The sequence below is a fragment of the Odontesthes bonariensis genome, chromosome 8, assembly GCF_027942865.1.
Source record: "Odontesthes bonariensis isolate fOdoBon6 chromosome 8, fOdoBon6.hap1, whole genome shotgun sequence".
NCBI classification, from domain to species: domain Eukaryota; kingdom Metazoa; phylum Chordata; class Actinopteri; order Atheriniformes; family Atherinopsidae; genus Odontesthes; species Odontesthes bonariensis.
This window is the reverse complement of record NC_134513.1, coordinates 32409772-32422228: the sequence shown is the minus strand read 5'-3', so window position 1 is coordinate 32422228 and position 12457 is coordinate 32409772. Positions and strand designations below refer to the sequence as shown.

Genomic DNA, 12457 nt, shown 5'->3' with positions numbered 1-12457 from the left:
AAGCTATAATGTGTAATATTTCACGTTGTCTATTAACAAATTTGAGTCTTATCATTCACAAGTATTACCTCAATCGTTATTAATTACCTCCATCACAAAAGTGCAGTGTTCTTATATTCTTTATATTCAGCATGCGAATGTACATAAGAGTGTTACACCCCAATGAATGTCTCCATGTTGCTCCGCCATTTTAAAACTACAATCATGGTCAATAGTCCAGTTTCCACATTGGAAACGGAAAATGCGAAGCTGATGACATGTCTTTCTACAAATCCCGTAGTTTTAAAATGGCGGAGCGACATGGAGACATTCATTGTCCGTGAAATATTACACATTATAGCTTTAAACTTGACTTTAGTGAGACTATATTATAAAAGTTAATAAGAACAAAAAACTCTCTTAGTGAGGATACGACCAAAATGGTAACGTGGAACTTTGACTATGGCTTGGAAAGGCAAGAGTGAAGCATGTTTGGCCAACAAATACGACACACTGGCACAAGACAAGGGGAGACGCAGACTCTTATGCACACAGGGATAATAGGGAACAGGTGGAATCATTCACACGACAATCAGACTGGAACATAAGAGGAAGGGCAAGTGACCTGAAACGAGAGGGAGAGTTAATATTTCAAAATAAAACAGGAAATGACGAGACATGACATGGAGACGAGACAAAAAAAAAAAACACTTGACCTCACCGCTGTGTGACATATTGTCTGCACCAGACCTTTACGAAGTTTTATCAGACTGTGAAGTAAAACATTTAGCTGGTGGAGGGATGTCTTGATTTAGTTTCACACCAGTGAAGTACTGAAGCAAATATTACTTGATTTGTAAACTCCTGAAGGTAAAAAGAAGATAACTTCTACAGCAAAATAATGATCCTAAGCACACCTCAAAGTCTGAACCAGACTACCTCCAGCTGAAAGTTTGCCACGACCCACCCAACATTCATACTGATTTATACACCATCAAAGATTTGGGAAAAAAAGACTTCAACAGATTCAGTGCATGAAAGATCTGGGCCTTTTTCTTTCCTTTTTTTGTTGTTTGAATTTATAAAAATGGAAATCTTGCTTAACTCTGTCTTGAAACCATATGTTTTCCAAAAATCAAGTCAACATTTGCTCACTCTGCTATTCACAATAACTGAAATTGGACTTCTGCTTCTCACCATATTGTTGATCATTTCTGTGCATTATTAATCCTATTACATTTTAAAAGCTCACTGTAAATATTATGTACAAATGGTATTACTGCCATTGAGATATAGCTTATCTGCATGTATGGTCTCAGAGTGTAAACTAAAGGCATTCTTCCACAGGGAGTGCTGTAATTGTGTCTGCAGGGTAATTAGCCTTGCTAAATGAAAATTAATGAGCTGTGATGCATATACAAAGTGAGGATCATTTCTGCTTGGCATGTTTGACTCACTGATGATTTGACAAATACATTGCGATTAGAGAAAGCTTATCATGAGGCATACATCAATTCAAGATTACGCCATTAGGTAAAGTAAAATGGGCTCTAATGCTTTTATACTGATGGAAGAAATGTCCTCACATTTGTCATTATGTCCTGTGTAAAAATAAATAGCTTTGATGAGAAATCTCATTTGATGTTGAGCTGATATATTAGCTCCTGTGCTTTTATTTCAACATTGATCTTCTGTCCTGGCGTAGGTGGGTGCTGTGCACCAACCACACAGAGCCAGTCAAAGGTTTCCTAGGTCGCTTCCTGCGGCGGAAGCTGATAGAGACAGAAATTGATAAGAACATGCGCAGCAATGACCTGATTAAGATCATTGACTGGATCCCCAAGACCTGGCAGCACCTCAACAGCTTCCTGGAAGCACACAGCTCCTCTGATGTCACCATAGGTCAGTTACACACACACACACACACACACACACACACACACACACACACACACACACACACACACACACATATTCTCTAGTGTCTTTACTGTTAGGCGAGTACTGCCACTCCTGTGGTGTCTTATCTTTAGACACCGTCTACAGAATACAATCACATCTTTTTATATTTCTAAACAGACATTTTAAAGTGTATGCTTGTTCAAATTAAAATAAAAAATACCCATATCTCCATTCTTGGTTAAGCTGTGTGCTGTGTCTTTCATCTATCATCTGCACTCCTTTGTCCCTGCAGGCCCTCGTCTCTTCCTGTCCTGTCCTGTGGATGTTGAAGGCTCTCGGGTTTGGTTCACTGACTTGTGGAACTACTCCCTGGTTCCCTACCTGCTAGAGGCTGTGCGGGAAGGACTACAGGTACAACCTGGTGACATATGTATTTCACTTCTATGATTGCAAGTTACAGATTTTCCACAATATGTAACAATTCTTTTGAACTATCAAAACGTTTGGGTTAATTTCCAATTGAATTTACAATTAAATATATTTTCATCTAAAACAAAAGAAATTCTAAATGTCAAAGTGCTATATTCCTCATTTCCAATATTCTCTAACCAAACTGAGGACTGTTACTGTATTTAAATTGTAAATCGTTTCCAGGACTTTAGTACTTTAACTTTAAAGGACAAGACCGTTTTTTTGACATTGGGCCCTTGATTTCACATTATAACATGATGTTCTACTCACCCCTGCTTGTTGTTGGTAATTTGGAGCTGTCCGAAGATATTCGAGAGGCGTCTGGCTGCTCTCTTGAGATATATCGGCCATGAAACGGTTTCCTATGGGCAACGTTATACAGGCACAAACTACGCTGTTTATAATTTATTAATTACTGTACACTAGCACTGATAACGAGGAGGTGCGTCGCTTACTTAAAAAAATCCGGGTTACTGTAATTTTGAATTTTAGCCGAATGAATAAATAGGCAGCAGGTCTGTGGGCTGTCTGTGGTAGTAGCACGACGATGACATCAGTATACCCACTTTACGACAAAAAATCAAAATTACAGTAACCCGGATTTTTTTAAGTAAGCGACGCACCTCCACGTTATCAGTGCTAGTGTACAGTAATTAATAAATTATAAAAAGCATAGTTTGTGCCTATGTAACGTTGCCCATAGGAAACCGTTTCATGGCCGAATATCTCAAGAGAGCAGCCAGACGCCTCTCGAATATCTTCGGAACAGCTCCAAATTACCAACAACAAGCAGGGGTGAGTAGAACATCATGTTATAATGTGAAATCAAGGGCCCAATGTCAAAAAAACGGTCTTGTCCTTTAACTCAACTTTAGTTTTGCTGAACCTTGTTTGTCATGTTTCATTGTGACTGCCGTTAAAACAAAATGAAACTAATAATCAAACTGAGAAGAACATGTTTATGTAGCGTAATGGGGCATTTGCATCAAATATAAGGATTTATAAGACGTTTTCACTGTCTCAAATAAACCTTAAAACCTCGAATTTAGGGCACCACCTACCGTTATTTTAACTTTAAGTTACAGTCAGGTAGGAAAACTGTTAAAATCTTACGATCCTGGTATGTTAAATTAATAATCAGTTAATAATCAATTAATAATCAATTAATAATCAGTCTCATATCTCGCTACTTTCGTGAAAGTTCTCGTTTGGTTGGACAGACATTACGTAAAGAAAGCATACGACACAATCTGTGATTATAACATATATATAGATATATGAACTATTTATTAAAATGATATGACCAAAACATGAACCTTTAAAACAAACAGGAGATGCATTGAATATGGGTGATTATATAAAACACTTAGTGAATGGAAAATAAAATATGGGGAATGGGGAGATACTGTATGTATTCAAATAGTTTGGGTTGGCTGACTATTTGACGCTAAATACTGACATTTCGGATTAATGTATCATTCTGTGAAAGCCTCGAGACATCCATCAAACCCACTTTAAGGTGAAAACGGGTCGGTCTTACTGTGCTGAAGTTCTGCTTAGTCAGCTCGGAACACGGCAGCGGCCACGCGGGGTCCGAGGGGATTTCTCTTCCGCTCTCTGGGCCTTCCTGGTTGTGGTGGCTGACTTTAGCGGACTTCTCAGTTGCTTCTTTCACTGGGAAACGGGAACGATGGTGCCGAGGGCTGTGGTTAGATGATCGAATCTTCCGAGTGTCAGTTGGTCCGTTGCTTCTCTGATGAAGTGAACTTAAGTTCACAGAAGATTAATAAAAGGTTGCTTGGAGTTGGCTTCTTGGTAGGAAAACTTCATTCTGTTCTTATCTTTGTTCGGGTCTTTCTTTCTCGTCTCCGGGGTCTCACTGGGTTCTGGAGGGCTTCCTTCCGGTCGTCCTCTGCATCGCTCATCCTCGCGTCCTTCCGCTCTCTCCTGAGATTATGGGAAAACTCCCAAACTCTGGTGAGCTCTTCTCTTCTGCTCAAACCATCTCCAAATCTCTCTGAGCAACTGTTCTCTGTTCTGTTCTGAAACTCTGGGTTGAAACTCTTCTGGAACAAGAGGCAAGAAGCAAGAAGCAAGAGGCAAGAAGCAAGAGGCATGTGTTTTTCGCGGGCTCCGGGTTTTGACTCTCGGAGGCGGGGCGTGACGTAAGCTTACACTACTCTTTCAGCCAATGATATGCTTGAACTGTGGTGAATGTCTGCCTGGGTGTCTGTGTAAGATGATCTGTTTTTATGTGGGGATTTCTGGATGAGACAAAGAAACTCTTATTTCTCCATTACTCTGTCTCATAGAACATTTGTCTCGGTGATTCTGAAAACACCACATCTTGTTAAGATATGCAGATTAAAGATATAACATAGACTTGCAATATAAAGACATCAAAATAACACACAACGTAATTGATGATTTTGACTTTCAAAATTCAGATGAATATCTATGAAATCGTGACATATGAATAGTGAACCACACAATGTTAATTTTCTGTGTTAACAATGGGGATACCAAACAAATACCAAATAGATACCGAAGGGACATCGTTAAAAGTTAATAGTTGCATATATCTTGTCCATTTTACTGAGTCCTCTGGGATTTAAAGGGGAACTCCGGGGCATTTGAAGCGCGTTTCCATTGCTAGAGGTTGTCAAATACTGATAGTAGGACACAGAGAGGTGCAAATCTGCGCTCCCTGTGTGGAGATCGCGCTGTGCGCACAGCGTGTCATGCGAGGCTAATACGTGGTGGCTAAGGGGCAAATGCTAACCCTTCCACGTAAAACAACAACTTGCACACAGCAGAAACGTCACACCACTTTATAAACCATCCAACAATAAAGTCACAAGCCTTACCATCAAAACCATATGCATGGTTCTCACATTACTGGCATGGGGACGTTACAAAACAACTTTATAAACAGCATGTAACTCACCGGCTGGTTGTAGGCTCGCGCATGTGAAAGCCCAAAAGAGTCGATGGACGATAATCCCATATACAAAACAATTATATTCTCTAGAAAAACTGCGTTCAAGTATTTAAAACATTACAACAATACATACCCAGTAATATTGTTGTAATGTTTTAAATACTTGAACGCAGTTTTTCTAGAGAATATAATTGTTTTGTATATGGGATTATCGTCCATTGACTCTTTTGGGCTTTCACATGCGCGAGCCTACAACCAGCCGGTGAGTTACATGCTGTTTATAAAGTTGTTTTGTAACGTCCCCATGCCAGTAATGTGAGAACCATGCATATGGTTTTGATGGTAAGGCTTGTGACTTTATTGTCGGATGGTTTATAAAGTGGTGTGACATTTCTGCTGTGTGCAAGTTGTTGTTTTACGTGGAAGGGTTAGCATTTGCCCCTTAGCCACCACGTATTAGCCTCGCATGACACGCTGTGCGCACAGCGCGATCTCCACACAGGGAGCGCAGATTTGCACCTCTCTGTGTCCTACTATCAGTATTTGACAACCTCTAGCAATGGAAACGCGCTTCAAATGCCCCGGAGTTCCCCTTTAAATGTTCAACTAATCAACACTGCAGACCACTAGGGGGCAATGTGGTTCCATCAGGCAGGTTGGGCATTTTCCACCAAAATCAGTTCTTTGTCAATATTTAAGCCAGAATCGTACAAATTGTCTCTATATGCGTCTTGTGATCAAGCTGGAAACCTGAAAGAAATTGTATACGGTTATCAAACACATTTAATATAGTTTTAAGGTTTGACTAAAAGTGAGTCTTAGTGAAGTCTTCTCAGTTCGTGTGTAGCCATCTGGTCTCTTTCTCTGGTGGGAAAGGGTGTTAAAATGTCAATTTCGATTTATGGTGAAGATAAGATAGTAAGTCTCCAACATCTCCAACAGAAAGGTTCTTTGTTCATTCGAGTTTATCCCAATTTATGGAGAGCGTCTGTTGCGAGTTTGACTCCCCAAAAACTCTCAAAAGGGTAGAAGGTTAACGTAAATTAGGCAGTTTCTGTCTCTTTTTCCTTTTGTGGAAAGAAAATGAAGATCTGGTTTTTATCCACATACGTAAACATCCCCCACAGGAATGTTGGTTTTGTCAAAGTTTGAAAAACTCTTAATCCACACGGCACTGTGACTGCTACATTTATCACCACAATCTCTGATTTTTACAACATCTCATACACTCTTATGTGTTGTTGGGTAAAAATATATTACTCAAAGCAGTAGATTAGCATGATCAAATCATCGTACGTTTTGTTTTAGACTGATTCAGAAAACTGTTAAACACAATTCAACAGAAAATAAGTGTTCAATAAACATATTACATGTATCTTATGATCAAAACTACCTCACTCTGTCACCAAAGACACGTACACATGAATTAATCTTTCATGTGTACCCTCTATCTTTTTTAACCATCCCTGGCAGCTTTATGGTAAAAGAGCCTTGTGGGAAGATCCGTCCAAGTGGGTGAACGACACGTATCCATGGAGCGTCGCCTCACTGCAGCAGGACAGCCAGACGCTGCTCCAGCTGAGGCCAGAAGACGTGGGATATGACAGCTACAGCTCGTCCAAGGAGGGGGCATCGTCCAAGCAAGTGTCTCAGAGTGACACTGAGGGAGACCCACTGGTGAGGACAACAGCTGTGGCATTACAGAGCTTACTATGGAGGGTTTAGAGCAGAAAATCAGAATGTAGGATTTGTAACATGCGTTATCACAGCTTTTGGAAAGCACAATGCCAGAGAAGGTGGTTTGAGCTCATCAGCACACTCTTAAACCTCACATGCATCAGTGTTTTTCACTATCCTTGTGGGGATTTTTTAGTGACATAATGCACGTCCTGGCCCTGTAATCTTAACTCTACCTGTAACCTAATTCTTAACCCTGAAAACAAGTTTTGACTGTCAAAAGGCTATTTCGTTCTTTTGGAGTCCAGAATCATGGTCCCCACAAAGCTATCAAACCCCACATTTACACTGGGCTTGCTGTTTTCAGACCACACAAGTATAGAAAAGCAAGCCCACTGGCACACACACACAAGAAGGGTTGAACTCTTATGAAAGAGAGGAAGGAAAATCAGTGGGGAGAGAATTAAATTCCATTTGGTGGGTTATTGCAGCCCAAGAGGAATTAAGGGGTAGTCATCCAAAAAATGACAGGCTTGATTTAGCAAGAATGTGTGTGAGCGTTCAGTACAGGTGTGCCAAAGCTCATTTTAGGAACACTTGAAGCGATTCACCAGATTCAGCAGCACTGCAGCATTATTTAGACCATTAGCTCTGTAGCAGGGATGAGACGTACTGCAGGTTTGTTGCAGGTTTAGGAAGTGCTTCTGTAAAATACAAGATTTGTGTCATTACACTAAGAAACATTTAGGAACTAGGGATTGCTTGAATGACCTATGGAGTCAGCGCAAACCGATTCCTAAACTTACTGGACACTGAAAGGAATTATTCAAGATTTTAGGAAATGTGCTTGTTGATTTTCTAACTCATTGGCCAGTTTATCAAGTGCACTTGCAAACTGCATTTCAACTTAAAAAAAATTCACAACAAAAGATATTGAATGTTAAGCAGTGAGCTGGATTAGCTTTACACAGAACCGGAAAGTTGGTTAAACTGCTTATCTCGCTCTATCTAAAGGTAACTAAATCTATCTGCTAAAATCGTTAGTTAAGTTTGCCTTTTAAGTTTAATGTTATTCAGCTTAGTAGGGTTTTTTGGAAACTGCTTAAAGAAAAAGAGACCTCCAATCAAAATGACCAAATAAGTCCTTTGTTTATATTCTTACATATGACCCATAAGGCTGTCCTCTAAACTGCTGCTCCTACACACTGCAAGAGTGAAATAGAAGCCCTTGTTCTGTACCAAACGATCATGCATGGTACTTTGAACCATGGGATGCAAGTTGAACCCCCAGACATGACAGCGGTTGTCTCACTTCTGAGTTATGTTCATAACTTTTTTTGCTCACCAGTGCTAATTTGACCCTTCACATACAGTTGCTCTCACAAGCATACTATTTGGTAACAATTATAGGTCATTATTGCCTGCATGAACAAACATATGGTTTATTTTTGGAGGAGGACCATAAAGGAAATAAACAAAGAGTAGATGTGAGTAGCTAAAGAATAAATGAATAAATGGATTCTCCCCAACAGACAAATACCACAAGGGAGAACAACACTTAACAGGCTGCAAATGCAGCTGAGGCCTTTGAAACTTGTCCTTCCTGTGTATCTGTCAGTTAATAGTTTGCTGTGTTGTGTTCACAGATGAACATGCTGCTACGGCTGCAGGAAGCAGCTAACTACTCCAGCACGCAGAGCTGCGACAGCGATAGCACCAGTCACCATGACGACCAGCTGGACTCCTCACTGGAGTCGGCACTATGAGACCAAGAGGCAGACCCTGAATCCTTGGACACCCCTGAACCCAGAGATTCTGGAGACCTTTGAACGCTCATCACGATCAGACATCTCTATAGCCAAAATATGTTTGATATATGAAAAGTTTTATTATCCAAAATGATATACCCACCATTTAAAAGAAAATGCCTATTTTTACATAGTGATGGTGCAATATTAAATCAAATTATTTTATGTTTTACAGAGCTTTGACAACTTAGTCCTCAGTGGTCACAAAGTTAAACAACTATACATGTTGGATCATGTCTATTTTACTGGCAACAAATAGCATTAGCCAGTTATTTTAATGGATGTATAACATTTTAAGAATACAACTTTTCATATTAGTTTATGTGCGATGTTTCTGATGAGGGACTTTAGTTCTTCTGAAGTTAACTTCCATTAAGTAAATCATGTGTGTGCTCAGCCACAATGAGCTACTTGTTTAGCTCCAGACATCAATCTCCAGTGTCACAAAATAATTGAGAGCCTCAAGTTAAACGTGACAAAACTGGATTTTTATTTTTCAACCCAGTTATATATACAGATGTTTACATTGGGAGGGAAGTTTCTGTTGTTTATGTCTTTCCTTGTTTACAGAGGTGCTTCTCATAGACACAGAAACACACACAATTATAAATGCACTCTCGCACAGGCAGCAGGAGGAGAATCTCATTTAATCAGAGATTTTAATCATTTCAAGCCCTCATTGATCAACAGTTCGCCCTGGCAGAGTGGCCTGTAGGAAGGTGCTGTATCTCCACCACTTCCAGGGACCCTTATTTCTGATTTTGCATGTTTAGGGAGGCAAGTAAGAGAGGACATGTGAAGAGTTTTTCCAGGCAATGTAATGCCCCCTAGTGGCTAAATCTGGTGCTTTTAAAACACAAATTGAATTCATCCTATTAATTTTGATAAAAAGCTGCTGTTTTTTTTCGTTTAGTGAACAGACTCCTCCAGCTGTTTTTTTTTCTTTAGCTGTTTACCATTTAACTTTTTCTAATCCTGATGGGCACCAGTCATGGCTGATTAAGACACTTGTGAGGCCTTTACAGACCAGACACGATCATAAAAATGATATGATCATAGCAAAGTGACACATAATGACTCACTCTTTCTGCCCTCAGCTCAAATGTCAGTTGAGCCTTGTGGTGCTGGTCTCCTGGCCTGAAGCTCCTTAGCGTCAGGCACTGCCAAACCACTCCTCGCTGCCCCTCATGCCGACGACAAGCACAACGAAAGCATATTGTCTGTGTGTCATCCAGCTACCCTGTTACTGTGAAGACAACATGGAAAAGTGCCAATGTTTTCCTTTGATTTGACTGCCAAATGCTCACACCCACAGATTTTAAATCACAATGCAGAGCCAACCATGGTTGTAGACTCACTGTAGATGAAGTTGTTCTTGGCTTTCTACACAACACGGCTGTGAACACCATAAGAACAGCAGGCATCGTCTTCTGTGGGTCATCACATGAAAAGCCAAATTCTTTTGGCATTTGCTTTAATCTGCATGAAGAACCACTCGTTTTACTGCAACGGGGAAATTCAGAAGGTGAAGGAGAAGCACCAGACTGACTTGGACTAAAATATCACTCATTTTGACAGTTAGTGGCCCTCATTTGAGATTCTTGGTCAGCATTTCCAATCATCTCTGCCCATTAGGTACCAAAAAAATATGTATCAAAATATTCCAGTCTTATACAATTTAACTTGATCAGCCAAGAGCTGAAAAAGGGAACAATGACATCGGTGCTTTCTCACTGCCTTAAAAGTGTAAAATTTCTCGAAGCATCCCCTTCTCCCACTAACTATAAGTGAGATAAAAAGAGGTTTTGGTGTTGGATAATGACGATCTGCTTCGTAATGCGTAAAAGATGTTGCTTGAAGTTGGAAAAACAGCCTTTTTTGTTTGCTGCCCCTCCCTCTGAAACACGCTCTCCTCTGTCTGACAGATTATGAAAGACTTGACGCTGTATTTGAATTCAAAACGGAAAGATATTGTAAAAACAAACAAAACAAAAAAAAGGTGGGGTGGGGTATTTTTTTAGTTGCTGTTTTGCGCCCAGTTGAGCTGGGCTCACTTGAACTGACAGGAGCACAACCAAACTGTTTAGGGTTTTCTAGCCTGATGAGCATGTTTTGAAGCTTTTTAAAGAGGATGCTATGAGAAAAGACCTTTACCTTTATGTATGCGTGTACTGGACGGAAGCCATTTAGAATTTTGATTGTCCTTTCTTTGTTTAAGTGGGTTGGTTTTGCACACTTTGAGGTTGGGGTGGGTTGTAAATACTTCAGTCTTGCACAGTGAATCAAAGATGCATTCTGCCCTGTTGATGTTACAATATGCTTAACCCGCTGAGTAAATTATTGTACTAAAAAAAAAAAAGAAATGCAAAAATTCAACACACTGTCAGAAACAGGTGTGTGTCTTGTGGCGATTGGATGTTTTGCCTATGCAGGGGGCATATGGTGTACAGGAAAAAAAAACTGTTTTTAACTCACTAAAATCACAAACTGAGAAAAAAAAAGGCACCTCTCCAGTACTCCTCATCCTGCCATGATATCCTTTGGATCCTCTCTGTCTTTAGGGATGCCTCTTGTTCCTTAGAAGCACTTCCTCTCCGGACATTTTAACTCAAGCTCACAGCTACGTTAGGCTTTCTAGCTTTCTGAGGCACAGAAGCTGACTTGACACCGTACTGTACGCAACAACCAACAGGTGCTACTGGTCGGTCAAAGCCCATCAGAGACCAAGAAGTTACATTGTCACAACCTCAGGACAATCCTTCCTCTACAATCCTACCTGTGCTCAGCTTCATGTGCGTCTCTGCAGCCAAACCTCAGATGGTTAACACATATTCCTGGCCAGCTTGGCCAACCTTTTGTCTGCAAGGGTGTGTAGTTGCATGCTAAGGGGATAGTTACCATGATTACAGGTTGCTCCTTACCTAGACTTACACCCATGTATCAAGCCTACTAGATAGCAGAGCTTTTACACAGTGTACACCATAGTGATGAACTGGTCATTGTTCCCACTTACACTTTACAATTACAACTCAGTTGGAGACCATAGCATTTACTCTGGTTTGAAAGAAAGTTTTCTTCTTTTTGGGTGAAACATTTGTCCTTAAATGTTTTATATTTTGTACATTTGTATGTAACATATCATGTAAATAGACAGAGACAGTGATTTAACTCATCTGGAGGATTTTGTAGTCTTTGTAAAGCCCTAATAAATGGTATTTGGTGTCACTCAAGCAAACCATATGTTGGGTGTTTGTTCATTCTTACTTTTTTTGTCTGTTGGACAGTGCAGGCACCAGAGATATAGAGGATACCAAAGAGGAAATGAAAGTCTCAATGAACAGAAAATTGCAATTTTACAAATAATTTCATTGAGGAAAAATATCTAAAATCCATGTGAGCAATCCATTCAAATGAGACACTGAAGAAATAAATCGATTGTCCCAAGGCATGGCGATCCAAAGAACGTTGCATGCACATTCTCTCTCATTCTTGCCTGTAAGCATCCCAAACTTTGTATGAAAGAATCCATTATGAGTTCAAACCTCGATTATGTACAACTGAAGTCCAATACAGTACTTTGCCTTAAGTGCTGTTACAGGCTCAGCCTTTTACTGTGATTTGTTATGTGGGAGGGACTAGTTTTTCAGATAGTACGTCAGCAGCGCATGCTGGGAAGGTG

General features: G+C 40.1%; 1 protein-coding gene across 6 annotated transcripts in view; it reads left to right on the top strand.

Annotated features, from left to right (window-relative positions):
• The window catches only part of nav3 (neuron navigator 3), a 201475-nt gene extending 189425 nt beyond the window's left edge, over positions 1 to 12050 (top strand). For 4 of the 6 annotated variants that reach the window (XM_075472215.1, XM_075472212.1, XM_075472214.1 and 1 more), the window contains 4 exons: positions 1685 to 1881; positions 2174 to 2292; positions 6767 to 6970; positions 8617 to 12049. In XM_075472215.1, coding sequence (XP_075328330.1) covers positions 1685 to 1881; positions 2174 to 2292; positions 6767 to 6970; positions 8617 to 8736 — 640 coding nt within the window. In that variant the 3' untranslated portion in view covers positions 8737 to 12049. Of the gene's footprint in view, positions 1 to 1684; positions 1882 to 2173; positions 2293 to 6766; positions 6971 to 8616 lie in introns of all 6 variants that reach the window. The other 2 variants (XM_075472210.1, XM_075472216.1) reach the window with 2 other exon arrangements.
• The last annotated feature ends 407 nt before the right edge of the window (positions 12051 to 12457 follow it).